At 44.5% G+C, this 14518-nt stretch overlaps 1 protein-coding gene across 4 annotated transcripts in view; it reads left to right on the plus strand.

Annotated features, from left to right (window-relative positions):
* Positions 1 to 14518, plus strand: part of LOC117397385 (nectin-1-like) — a 143842-nt gene that overhangs the window by 54090 nt on the left and 75234 nt on the right. For all 4 annotated transcript variants that reach the window (XM_059010293.1, XM_059010295.1, XM_059010296.1 and 1 more), the window contains exons 3-5: positions 727 to 1029; positions 1181 to 1298; positions 4148 to 4299. In XM_059010293.1, coding sequence (XP_058866276.1) covers positions 727 to 1029; positions 1181 to 1298; positions 4148 to 4299 — 573 coding nt within the window. The remainder of the gene's footprint in view (positions 1 to 726; positions 1030 to 1180; positions 1299 to 4147; positions 4300 to 14518) is intronic.

Consider the following 14518-nt stretch of genomic DNA (forward strand, 5'->3'; position numbering starts at 1 on the left):
AGTGGCTGCGTTGACTGACAGCCCCTTCCAGGGATTGATCGTTCCTACCTCATATAGAGACGAACATTCTCTCCAACCCAATTCTGTACAGCGCAGAATGAAGCAACCCACGGGAGCAACCCTTTGAACGTTTCTATTTGTGATTATCTTTTTTTAGCGTTACTTTGAGTTTAACTCAGAAAGATAAAAAGATTTTCAGGGTAGCTGCATGGACTGCTTGTTGACGTCATTATTGCCACCCCCCTCCATGGGTAACCAAGGTAATTAAAATCCCCTAAAGGACACGATATATTCAGTTTTTTTTTTGTTACAAGTTACAGTATCAAACAGATCTCTATTTATCATTGACATGACATGTTGTTAAACAGGTAAGAAACAGCTTGCGTGAAATTTCAGCATCCGTAATAAACTGAACAGATTACTTGGACCCTATTCACAAACCCTTTGGGGCTGTTTAATGAATGTTTTGATGCATTAGATACAGTTTGCTGTTCTAGAGGGGGGTAGAGATTTATTCTCAGCTTTTCAAAGCACAGTTTAACCTCTCGTTTTTATAACACTTTATATAACAGAGAAGCAGAGTGCAGTAAAGACTGGTAATGTCTGCATTCTTCCCTCTGGTGGCAGTGAATGGATGTCTAAACATTGTCTGATAAAGGAAGGAACCTTTTGGTGTGCTTTTAGTTTTGTTCCATTAACTGACCAACGAACGCCCTTTCCCTCCAGCCAAACCCATCACTCGGATGACGCTGACCTCCCCAACTATCACGGCCCAGGCCGGTGAGACCAGTAAGAAGGTAGTGGCCACGTGCGTCTCGTCCAATGGCAAGCCCCCGAGCGTGATCACCTGGGAGACAAAGCTGAAGGGGGAGCCCACCTTCCAGGAGACGCGGAACCCAAATGGCACGGTGACCGTGCACAGCAACTACCTGGTGGTGCCGAGCCGAGAGATCCACCGGCAGCAACTTACCTGCATCGTGAACTACCAAAGCGAGAGGATTACCAACAGCCTCACCCTCAACGTGCTCTGTAATTATTATTATTATTATGATTATTATTATTATGATTATGGTTATTGTTTGTATTGGTATCCATAATCGTATTGGTATTGTTTGTTAGTATTACTATTAGAACATTTCTGGTAGCATTTAATAACCCTATTCCCCTCCCATCTCTACAGATGAGCCTGAAGTGACGATTGAAGGATTTGATGGAAACTGGTACCTGAACCGACAAGACGTCAAGCTCACCTGCAAGTCTGACGCCAACCCCCCAGTCACCGTGTACCAGTGGAAGCTGTGAGTACATGCTACAGGTCATCCCTGACATCATTCATAGACAACAGGGGCAACGGTCAAAGGTAGTCAACTGCACCGTCTGAAATTCACAAAGTGCAGAAAGAAAGTAAACTCTCTCTGCACGCCCCATCCTCTCTCCCCAACACAAAGGTGCTTTATTGAAGTACCAGCTAAACGAAAGCATCACCAAAACCATGACGCACTCCAACAAGAGCAAGAGTATGTAAACTAAGAATTACAAAGGACCCATTCCACACTGTAAAGATTATATCTCTTCAGGTTGTGAAAGATAAAAGTGACTAAGGTAGACAAGTGATGCAAGAATGGAGCTACTTTTGTTTCCGCAGTCCGTGCCTCCCGGCAGGCACACTGTGTATGTGACTGTGTGAGCTTGTTCCCAGACAGCAGAACTGCAGCCAGAGTTTATCATGAGCATTCCACTGAAGGAAAGCTGCTTGTTTCAGGGAGTGATTGGAGACAAAGGGTCTCATTCACTAAACAGTGGTAAATGAGCAGAATTACCGCGTGGCAGGGGAAAGCCACACCGTGCAAAAAACTGAACCAGCGCAGCTCTATTCACTAAGCTAATTATATGCACAAATAAAGTGAGCTAAATGAGTCATTTGCAAGTTGTCACAACGCGAGGAATTCAGCACGCAGAATTCAACATGTATAATTATGCATGAGGTTACACACACTGTATTATAGTACACTCGGATATATAGTGAAAAGTGTTGAATTTAAATCAAGGGAAGTAATGTTACAACTTTACAATGCATTAGTAAGACCTCATCTAGAATATTGTGTTCAGTTCTGGTCACCTCGTTACAAAAAGGATATTGCTGCTCTAGAAAGAGTGCAAAGAAGAGCAACCAGAATTATTCCTGGTTTAAAAGGCATGTTGTATGCAGACAGGCTAAAAGAATTGAATCTATTCAGTCTTGAACAAAGAAGACTACGTGGCGATCTGATTCAAACATTCAAAATCCTAAAAGGTATAGACAATGTCAACCCGGGGGACTTCTTTGACTTGAAAAAAGAAAAAAGGACCAGGGGTCATAAATGGAGATTAGATAAAGGGGCATTCAGAACAGAAAATAGGAGGCACTTTTTTACACAGAGAATTGTGAGGGTCTGGAACCAACTCCCCAGTAATGTTGTTGAAGCTGACACCCTGGGATCCTTTAAGAAGCTGCTTGATGAGATTCTGTGATCAATAAGCTACTAACAACCAAACGAGCAAGATGATACCAACGTTTGCTGGAAACGAGTCGTTTAAAACAGTCTGTTGTGTTGGCTGCAAAAAAAGTAACAAGCAGACAAAATTGATTTTTTAAAAACAACTTAAAAAACAACTTATATATATATATATAATTGTTTTAGTTCATTTTATTCCAAATAAATGTTAGGGTAATGCATACTAGATTTGAACAATGAGATCCCCACGTGTATGCCGTCTGGAATGAATACCGTGCAGGGGTTAAAAACAATTAGGGGCTCATTATGAGAGCCTTGCAGGCCCGGCCCATTGTGCACCTCAATGAATATTGTGAACCATAATTGCAGATGATTACCAGGTCCATCCACCTTCCCGTGTTTAAACACGTCTCTTCAAAGGACCATAGGCAGCAAGGTTTTCAAGGTGCAAGTAAAGACTTGATGTTTTTACCATGGTAAAACACAGCACTCCCAGCCCACACGCTCGCCCTTGCACTTGGAATCGGCTTGCTTTGTGTAAACCTGTTTTCAGAGCAGCTTTTAAAATGACGCTTTCAGTGCTTTCCTTGCCGTAGAGTATCTGTGCTAATGTCACTTTTTAGATAAATAATATCATAACGCTCATGTTTTCCTGCAAGCGTGATGACACAGTGATCTTGAACGGTAGTCATTTATACAGGAAGGAAAACAAATCCTGCATCCTTACTTACACAACCAACCACCCACGCACCCCCCCCCCCACACACACACACCCACACACACACACATTCACACACACACACACACACATTCACACACACACACACACAAACACACACACATGTTTTCTTATATTATGTATTAAGACTGTGTATATGGTGTAGATGTAAGCTTAAGTAAATACTGCATTGAAAATGCCCTCTTTTGTGTTTGAATTATATATTTAAAAATCACTGGGACATGGCGGAGGCAGTTTTTTTTCTGGTTTTCCTTGGCTACGCAAACACAAACACAAACGCACACTCCTAGACACGTAGACCACAGTTAACAAACATGTCCAGGTACACAACTGATCGGACACGCAGAGCAACATGCTGATGCTGCGATGAGAGGTGAGGAGGCCAGGCAGCAGGCTGATCGGAATGATGGAAATGAGGAATACATCCTGACGCTGCCTCTGGGCTGCTCATTAAGAAGAGACGGATTAAATGTGGGGCTGTCAGCCTGCAGTCAAACACACACACACACACACACACACACACACACACAGGGTAGCATCATTCAGGAGATCAGGAAACACATGGTGCATAAAATATCACGATTTTCACTGCTTTCCAAAGCTGTTTTGAGTGTTTAGACTGGTGCCCGTTATTAAAAAGCAGGATGACAATTAGTCATTCAAGATTAAACTTATTCTTAATTGCATTGTAATTTCTATGCCCAGTTCACCCAATTTTACCTTGTAATAAAAGCTTTAGGGATTTTAAAAGGTTGGGTATTCATTTAAACCTTTATTGTCTGTTATTAAAACACAAGCACATCTGCAAGCCGCCCCCCCCCCCATACCTAGTCCTTAAATAATAACTCGTTCTGTCGTCTTTATCTTTCGATGCAGTGAAGTGTAACCCTCTCGCTGTGTCTCTGCGTTGCAGGCTCAATGGTACGATGCCCGTCAACGTAGAGGTCCTCAACAGCACCCTGTTCTTCAAGGGGCCCGTGACGCGCGACTTGGCCGGAACATACGTGTGCGAGGCTGCCAACGTGATCGGGACACGCTCCGGGCTTGTGGAGGTCAACGTCACAGGTAGGCCATGAGGCTCTTCTTTCAAAATCCTCTCTCATCGAGCAACCGGATTCAACCCGAGACCCGAGAGCTGACAGGAGTGCGTTTCTATCATTAATCAACCCCGTAGTTTCCCCCATAGATGATCGTGGTGTTAAAGCCACTTTGTTTCTCAGCTCACAGCTTTGAGTTCACTGCTATAGATAAGAGCCGGGACTGGCTATGAATCCTTATGTTCTGTGAAGGTCATATAGTAAAGTCATCTACCAGATTCTCCTTAACTTTAGTTTGTCACAGCCAACAAATCAAACGCAACACTCTCCACAGTATCCGCTCTCTCGTGCTCTCCCCCTCTTGCTCTCTCCCCCTCTTGCTCTCTCCCCCTCTTGCTCTCTCCCCCTCTCACTCGCTCACAGTCTCGCTCTTGCTCTCACTCTCTCTTGCTCTCTCTCTGTCTCTCTCGCTGTCTCGCTCTTGCTCTCTCTCTCTCTCTCTCTCTCTCTCTGTCTCTCTCGCTGTCTCTTGCTCTCTCCCTCTCGCTCTTGCTCTCTCTTGCTCTCGCCCTCCACATAGCAGTGTTCTGTCCCCTGGAGCTTGACTGAAGTCTGTGGATCGCAGGGGCTCTTGTCACTGTGAGACTCTGCCCTGTGATATCTCCAGTGTCTGAAATTCAGAAGAGTTGCTGCAGTTTCCCAATGAGAGATCAGCTCTCCCCACTCTGGTTGAATACCTTTTGCTCATTTTGTTTTATTTTTACTGCAGAAAGCCAGACCAAAACTGATCCTGGTGTTGTTGTCCTTTTGTTTAAATCTCTGTATTCAGTCAATCTCTTCAGGGATTTCTATTAAGGGCAGTGAAGCACACACACAGGTTGTACCCACATAAACACACACAAACACACAGACTGGACATGCATGCTCACACACACACATGCATGCACACACACACACACACACTCACACACAGTTGCTCAACAGTTTTGGTCTGGCTTCACAGGTGTGCAGTTGCAGTTCCCTTGGTTTTTGGGTTTGGTGATTTTTTTTTTTTTTTAAGCTAATGCCTCTGCAGTGGTTTTTCTATCCTTTCTGTTCTGTTCATAAATCAGGTTTCAATCTGGTGTCGGCTTAACCACTTATGTTCTGCTCTTGCTATATATCTGTTGTTTCCAATCTCTGGGATCCATGCAGTTCCACCCTTAGACTGTGTCAGACAGTCTGAGGGGAAGATAGAGCTGTCCGGCCAGCCTAGGGGCTTTTCTAGTTGGTTAGATTACGAAAAATTCTGTCCAAAATAAGCGTGTAAACATAGCTTTTATAGATAAACAAATATTGACTAGGTCAAACTAGTGTTATAGTTGAAAACTACCGTTGATTAAACAATTCACGCCGTTTCATAGCCAATCCGAGGCCCGCAATATAAAAACAGTATTACCTCTCGCATGGGCTAACGGATTCTTCTGTGTGCTGTGTGCCACTTCACCAAATACTGCAATTGCAAATACTATACCACCGAGTTTCTGAATTGCTTGTGATTTGACTGTGGCTCCAGTTTGCAACAATCTTGTCTCAGGCCTCAGGGTTCAAACCTCCAGGACTACAACAAAATAACGAGTCCTTGTCTCAATCACAAAACAAGCAGAACAAAAATAAACCTTTTCTCTTTGCCTGTGTTGCCATACGAAGGGTTTTTTATATATATAAAAAACTGTAATCCGTTCCACAAATCCTATTAAAGTTCAAATGAAGTAGGTAGTCTGCCTGGTCTACTGCATAACGTTGCGTTACAAATAGTTTTTTCTCATAAAGCCCAGCTTTGGGTAGGCGTACCGTTTGTAGAATCGTAGAACAGTAGAATATGTTTCTGCTGGGCTAAGATAGCAGGGCTCAATTTTGTTAGCATTTAATAATCTTTTACGGCTGCAGTGTAATCTTTGTTGATGAGATTGGTGGAAGGCCATCAGTGGTTTGGCCGGCACTACACAGTGATACTTAGTTATACTCTGATGGGATTTCTTTTCCACCCCCATGAACTTCTGCACTTGGGCCAAAATACTGTGCTTTACCATATAGTAGATGGAGTGTGCTGGCCACTATTGCAGAATGCTGGGCTTGGATCCAGGTCCTGTCACTCACCCTGAGTGATTCACTGTCAATGTAGTTCAATCCAATCCTGCAGCAGACACATAAAACACTCAACTGAAAAAGTCAGTCATAATAAGGTAAAAAAAAAAAAAAAAAGCATTTACAGAAATACATTTATTAAACAAGGGACATTAAAAAAAACAGATGTAAAGACCGGAGGGCAGATATTGTGCCAGCTGCATTGCACAAACATTCAAATATCAGGTATCAGTGGGCTTGGTAGCCCAGATCAGCCATGTCTACAATGGAATAGGAGTGGATGTCGTTTTGCTCCCTGTGTGCTGTATATGTCAGAGTCAGTGTGTGTGTGTGTGTGTGTGTGTGTGTGTATCTCAGTGTGTGTGTATCTCAGTGTGTATGTGCAAGTGTTTGTATCTCAGTCTGTATATCTCTGTGTGTATTTGTAAGTGTGTGTGTGTGTATGTGTAAGTGTGTGTGTATATCTGCTAAGAAATAAAATATCTCAGTGTGTGTATCTCAGTGTGTGTGTGTGTGTGGTCACAAACAGATTAAATAAGGTGGGAATGAACAGCAGACTCCCTCCATCAATACATTCATGTTTGCAGTTCAAACTAGTCTCCGATAATATTAATTAGCTCGCCATTAAGAGTTTAATTAGCATTAAATTAACGCTGTGTACTTCAAAGAACCTTTGCTTACTGCTGGACGAAATGCTTAATTAAATATCTATATTTATAAATTAATTCAGGCTTATTTTGGTTAAAGAAAGTGTGGCAATCAATCTAATACTGTAAAATTTCAATTAAACACCTCTGCAATTTATTTACAATATGCGCCAGCAGACCCGGTGCGTATTGGAGACCGGCGATTATTTGAGACCCGGGGTTTATATTAGATCTCTAGCTTCACGTGCTTCATGCCGTCATTGAGAAGCCGCTAACACACAACCCTGTAGCAACATCGTAACTCAATTTAAACATATAATAATAATAATAATGATGATAATAATAATAATAATACAAACTTCTAAAATGCATCAATAAGTAAATATCATTATCAAAAATAATTTATTGTTTAATCTTAAACTTGTACATTGTTAATACAACAAAATGCATTAAAATACACCAAGAGGTTTGTACCTAGCCTACTTTCAGCACGCTTAAAAAACTTTAAATAACGTAATATCTGCATTAAACAAATGTGCACTACATGTAGGCCTACCTTGAATTCGGTTTTCTATTATTACACAGTGTGTAATCTAATTATCAGTAAGGTTGTTGCTGCTGTGTGTGATGTATTAAGGGGATCGCTGGTTTGTTCTCTTATAATTCAACCGAGGTGCTACTGATAAGCTGTATCCAAAATGCATTGTATTTATTTCTTGCTCAGGATCCAATACAGTTCGAGTCTTTTGTAAATGATCTTGATATTGACAGATTGCGGATGAGATTCAGTATTAGCGGTCTTAACCCGCAATGTAGCGGACTGTTGAATCAATTCGCAGGATTGGAGATATTCATGCAGTAAGAGTTCAAGCAAAGATGAATAGATTTGTTTTTATAATGTTTCTTGACTGACTGACTGACTTGGGAAATGCATTGATTTAAAACAACTGCACTGATCCAGCACCTGAACCCGCAGTGCTTAAAATGCATTGCTATTCTACAACTGCCTGTACAGATAACGATTACAAAAATAAAATAACTTGAAATCCTGATCTATTTAAAGGGTTCATATTTTGTGAACCTCAAAAATGGCAGCTGCCTAACACCACCATCTCTTTTCTCCTGCCCCTAAGCACATGTGCTCACTCAGCACTGACCCCTCATTACCCCATTGTAACTAACCCCTCTGATCCACTCGGCCTCCCTCCCTCTGCACATCCGCTCCAGAGGGTGGCAGGAGGTGGTGGCAGTGGTTCAAAAGCCTTCGAGCTCAAGGATTGGAAGGAAGGCTGTTTTACCTTGTTGGCAGAGCTGAAGAATTGGGAGTTAAGCTGTGTTGATACAGAGAAAGCAGGGTGGTCCTTTAATAAGAAGTTAAGGCATAGAGAAAGGGCACATGCAGCCAAGGACTCTCTGTGGGAGGCTTGGTTTAAATGGAGTCCACTCCTCCAGCCTGCTGTCAGGAGAGTGGAGAAGCTGATGGGCAGGAAGCTTAACTGGCTGCAATCCCGGGAAAGTCTTCAATTGGTAAAGGCTGCTGGGATGGGGGCCTTTGTGGAAGCCCTGGCCAGCAACATTAAGCATCTAACAGTCTCCTCTCCAGGGCTGCTTTGTGGATTTTAGTTCATTCAAAAATGAGAGAATGTGGGAGTTAGTAAGACAAGTGTGTATTTCTTGTTGCTTTTTCCCAAAAGCCATTTTAAAGTCTCCCATTATTAAAGACAAAAAGTTAAAACAGAAGCTGAGAGAGGCATCTCAGTGAAGGTATTACTGCAAACAATGCAAGAGAGAGGAGATGAGGGGATGGGAAGAGAGGGACTGAAGTAAGGAGGGGAGAAAGAGGGGGGAACCGGGAAGAGTGAGATGAAGAGGAACGAGGGAAGGAAAAAGAGCAGGAGAGGGAAAAGGAGGCGATGAAGAGAGGGAGAGAGAGCGAGAGCACAGGAAGATATCGATCTGGGTGCTGAACACTGTCGTGATGAATGTGTTTATTCATGAGTGCAGGCTCTGTGTTGGAGTGGGACGGAGAGTGTAACCCTGTTTATTGAATAGATGTGTTGCTTAAGAGACAGAGCTGGGGCCAGGGTACCTGTAACAAGGCTTTACAAGACAGACTTGTACATTGAGAGGCAGGGCGCCCTTTGTAAAATGCAGTGTAGCAGTGTTTGTAGCACTACAGGTGTGCAGTAAACTTGGGTCCTTATTACCCATCTGCAAAGATGCATACTCCAGTGGCAGGGTTATAGTGGAGCAGAATATTATTTTGTAATACAGCGAAACCTGAATTAACCGGTCATCAAAGGAGCAATTATGGTGGCATCCGCTTGCAGGAAAGAAATCCTGTGTTGAAACAGCGCAGTAGACCCAGATCTAGGGGCTCAATGGATAAAAAGAGTCCTTGTGAGAGTTTTATAATGATATCTGTGCTTTAACTGTGTGCTGCTTTCAAAAGCGCTTGCAATACTGGACTCTTATTTCAACAGCGTTCAATACCAAAACTACTGTATAAATGACCTCCATGGTATTCATGGTGGAAGATGGAAAGTAACACTTGATAGATACTCCTCACAATGCGCAGATTTTTCATTTTGTAACTAGGGTCTGCTTAGACGGCAGCTCGACTAGATTCTTTGCAACGCCGCTCTAAATGAAACTGATTTCATAATCATGTTGTCATTGTGAGCCAATGAGAGCTTCAGAATACATGCAGGGGGTCGCTTGCAGTGGACCTGCAGAGTTCCGAACCCCTTGGGAATGGAGCCTGCTCATAAGTCTGAAATGTCTTTAACTCTGAACAATGAGTTTTCAGTGGGTTTAATAAATGTGTACACCTGCTATCTACAGCGCAGTAATAGGCATGTGGTTATGGTTCTAAAGTCTTTAAAATGGTACCAGCCATGGAAAAAGGCTCAATTTGAGCTGCCATTGAAATTGTAACTGTAGCAGAACCACAGATTTAGACTTCCTGGGTTAGCGTAGTGCAGCTTGCTCAGTCATTCAGCCCCCTTTGGCTTGAAACAAACCCTGTGCTTTTGTTTAAAACCAAAAGGCTCCTCGTAAAATTGCCCATACTTGCTTTGAAATCTGCCTCGCCATTGTTCTGGACACATTTGTTGGTACAGTAATTATGTCGCCTTCATGACCCCCCCACCCCCCAATCCCAGCTCAATCACAGCATGAGAGAGCCAGTCCTTTCTTTGCAAATGTAGGGTAGGCAGTGGCCTTGTGCCGGGGCTAGGGAGTGGAGGATGCATTATGCCACAAGGACAATCGGAGGGAGAGACTATGAAGGGATGAGACAGGACAAGCAGACCTCCATCCTCCCAGCCAGCAGCAGCCCCAGGAAATCACATTGCAGTCTGACGTGCTTTCAAAACATCTCCTACTCTCTGAGTTATATGATGCTGCTTCTGGTAATTATGATCATCGATTTATTGCTCACTTCTACCAAGCGAAAGAAAATGCTTCAAAATGACAAACTGTAAAACGATTAGGAATAATATAATAGGACTGGAAATGACTTTTCCTTCACTTGAATGAGAAACCTTTGTTTCGTTATTACCATAGATTGAGCGAAGGCATTACCAGACATGACTAAGAGTAAAATAAAGCAGTGAAATATTACTTACATCTCCTAAACCAATTACCAGAAGTGGGAAAGCGAAGAAATATAACGAGTTAGATTGGATTAGAATTAGAAAGGAACATTCTCTTTCTAGGATTATGCAATTCTGTGAATGAGGGAGTTCTCCGTTTGTTCTTTCTCCTTACTCCCTTGCCTCTCTCTCTCTGTATCACCTGTAGCAGCTGCTCCTTGCACAGGTCTCTGGCTGTAATAAAAGCAGATATCTCTCCTTGTTTCTCGACGGCTCCCTGGTGTTTAGCCAGCTGGCAGGTAGAGCCGGGGTGTTTGTCAAGCAGTTCTGCAGCAGTGCAGCTGGAACGGACTTGCCCTGTGAAAAAACAGGGGTCACCTTTACTGTAAACACAGCAGCCTGAGGCATCTGCACTGACAGTAATGATTAAGATCCAGTTAAGATCTCCTGCTTCTGCAGAAATAAGAAATAAAGAAACAAACATGTCAGACCGAGCCTCCTGGAGCCGGTTGTTGCTTTTTCAAAAAACATTTTTTGTTTGTTTGTTTCTCTGTGTACCTAACCCCCCCCCACACCACCACCACCACCCGCACCCCAGAAAACTACAGCTGAAGGTTAAAGCTGTAAACACTATTAAAAGTTAATAATTCCCAAATGAAATAGCAGCCGACAGGAGAGGCGGCTGTTTTGATTTCTGTGTTTTACAGCCTTGTTTAGACCCCTTCGATTGGAGTTGGAGCCTTGTACTGCTCTGCTTATCTTATATTAATGTCCCTATACCTGCTGCATTGTATACAAACTGCTCAAGGTTACTTCGCTTTGCCTGCGTGTTCTCAGGGAGTGGAGCGCCTTTGTTATCCAGAGTGTTATCAGACTTGTTTTACAACTCCTTGTTAGATACTGTATCTAGAGGGCCACAGCAGTAGCCATTTCTATAATAAACTTGAACCCTGTGCTGTCTCTTTTTGCCTTTAAACCAAGCCACTCAATTTTCCACCTGATAGATAAATAAGTTTGTATACTTATAGTATTAGACCATCTTTTCCCTGCTAATTCTGATTTTAAATAGATCGATGATTCAGGGATAAACACATATTTTAACCCCCAAGCACCAGGAATGATTCTGCACTGCATCGTACCGATCCCTGTGAAACCACATGTACAAACACATACACTCCTTAAAAAAAATAAAATAAAAACAAGTTCAGAACAGTGCGTGCAGGGGGTGCCGCAGATTAATGCCATTCTATCACTTCAGCTGCCTTGAGACAGACAGCGGCGTGCTGGCTAATAAACTAAGGGGCCAGTTTCGGTTATTCATCTACCATATCGGCACTCATAACTGCAGTTAGCTTACCCCTATCCCATTTGTCCATTGAGATAATTTACCTAATAGAAATACCTGCCCCAACCTGCATCTCCCTTTCTCACTTCCTTTCAGTCTTTCTTCCTTTGTCTTCCCCCTCCCACCCTCTCTCTCTCTCTCTCGCTCTCTCGCTCTCTCTCTCTCTCCCACCCTCTCTCTCTCTCTCTCTCTCTCTCTCTCTCTCTCTCTCTCTCTCTCTCTCTCTCTCTCTGCTCCACTCAAAGTGATTAACAGTCTGGAGAGAGAGAGAGGAAAGCTTGGCTGCACTAGCACCCTTCTGCTACCTCCCCTCGTGCTCTTCACACCTCGCAATCTAATTTTGTTCATGTCAGTCAGCAGGCTGTAGAACGTTTAGAACTGAGTTATTGGGAGGGAAGCAGTGTGGCTGTAGTGGTAATCTGAGAGACTGGGAGGGAGGGAGGCAGTGTGGCTATAGTGGTAATCTGAGAGACTGGGAGGGAGGGAGGCAGTGTGGCTGTAGTGGTAATCTGAGAGACTGGGAGGGAGGGAGGCAGTGTGGCTGTAGTGGTAATCTGAGAGACTGGGAGGGAGGGAGGCAGTGTGGCTGTAGTGGTAATCTGAGAGACTGGGAGGGAGGGAGGCAGTGTGGCTGTAGTGGTTAGAGCTGAGAGACTGGGAGGGAGGGAAGCAGTGTGGCTGTAGTGGTGAGAGCTGAGAGACTGGGAGGGAGGGAGGCAGTGTGGCTGTAGTGGTGAGAGCTGAGAGACTGGGAGGGAGGGAGGCAGTGTGGCTGTAGTGGTTAGAGCTGAGAGACTGGGAGGGAGGGAGGCAGTGTGGCTGTAGTGGTGAGAGCTGAGAGACTGGGAGGGAGGGAGGCAGTGTGGCTGTAGTGGTGAGAGCTGAGAGACTGGGAGGGAGGGAGGCAGTGTGGCTGTAGTGGTTAGAGCTGAGAGACTGGGAGGGAGGGAGGCAGTGTGGCTGTAGTGGTGAGAGCTGAGAGACTGGGAGGGAGGGAGGCAGTGTGGCTGTAGTGGTTAGAGCTGAGAGACTGGGAGGGAGGGAGGCAGTGTGGCTGTAGTGGTGAGAGCTGAGAGACTGGGAGGGAGGGAGGCAGTGTGGCTGTAGTGGTTAGAGCTGAGAGACTGGGAGGGAGGGAGGCAGTGTGGCTGTAGTGGTAATATGAGAGACTAGGAGGGAGGGAGGCAGTGTGGCTGTAGTGGTTAGAGCTGAGAGACTGGGAGGGAGGGAGGCAGTGTGGCTGTAGTGGTGAGAGCTGAGAGACTGGGAGGGAGGGAGGCAGTGTGGCTGTAGTGGTGAGAGCTGAGAGACTGGGAGGGAGGGAGGCAGTGTGGCTGTAGTGGTTAGAGCTGAGTGACTGGGAGGGAGGGAGGCAGTGTGGCTGTAGTGGTTAGAGCTGAGGGACTGGGAGGGAAGGAGGCAGTGTGGCTGTAGTGGTGAGAGCTGAGAGACTGGGAGGGAGGGAGGCAGTGTGGCTGTAGTGGTTAGAGCTGAGGGACTGGGAGGGAGGGAGGCAGTGTGGCTGTAGTGGTGAGAGCTGAGAGACTGGGAGGGAGGGAGGCAGTGTGGCTGTAGTGGTTAGAGCTGAGAGACTGGGAGGGAGGGAGGCAGTCTGGCTGTAGTGGTTAGAGCTGAGAGACTGGGAGAGAGGGAGGCAGTGTGGCTGTAGTGGTGAGAGCTGAGAGACTGGGAGGGAGGGAGGCAATGTGGCTGTAGTGGTTAGAGCTGAGGGACTGGGAGCGAGGGAGGCAGTGTGGCTGTAGTGGTTAGAGCGGAGAGACTGGGAGGGAGGGAGGCAGTGTGGTCTAGTGGTTAGAGCTGAGAGACTGGGAGGGAGGGAGGCAGTGTGGCTGTAGTGGTTAGAGCGGAGAGACTGGGAGGGAGGGAGGCAGTGTGGCTGTAGTGGTTAGAGCTGAGTGACTCGTGGCCTTGTCGTTTAAAGCTGAAGAATGGCGAGGTGAGCAGTTTGGTCCAGTGCTTGGAGCTGATGAATTGTGTGGCATGTAGGCTGGTGGTTTGAGCTTAAAAAAAAATAATTAAAAAGCCTACATGTTCATTAAACATTTACTTAGCCTTAACGCTGCCAGAAACACCTTTTACTTATAAACAATTACTGTCTTGATATACAGTGTGGGCATTAAAAGAACTGGAAGTGAAGCCAGGTGTGCATTGCATTAACTTCCCGTTGCATTAAAAACTCATCACTGAAGTCTTCCAGTCATCTTTAATAGCCTGTTTTAATCGAAATATTATTTTTTTATGTATTCAGTGATTAAAGTGAATCTGGGGCAGACTGTCTATTTACTTGCTCTCAGTGGAAGCAGCTTTCTTTTTGAATGCGTGCCTGGATTAAAGCTGGATCTGAAACTGCACTAAATCTTTACGAGGCTCCCTCGGTGAAGTGTTGAATTTAAATCAAGGGAAGTAGTGTTAAAACTTTACAATATAGAATATTGTGTTCAGTTCTGGTCACCTCGCTACAAAAAAGATATTGCTGCTCTAGAAAGAGTGCAAAGAAGAGCAACCAGAATT

The sequence above is a fragment of the Acipenser ruthenus genome, chromosome 40, assembly GCF_902713425.1.
Source record: "Acipenser ruthenus chromosome 40, fAciRut3.2 maternal haplotype, whole genome shotgun sequence".
In the NCBI taxonomy this organism is placed as follows: domain Eukaryota; kingdom Metazoa; phylum Chordata; class Actinopteri; order Acipenseriformes; family Acipenseridae; genus Acipenser; species Acipenser ruthenus.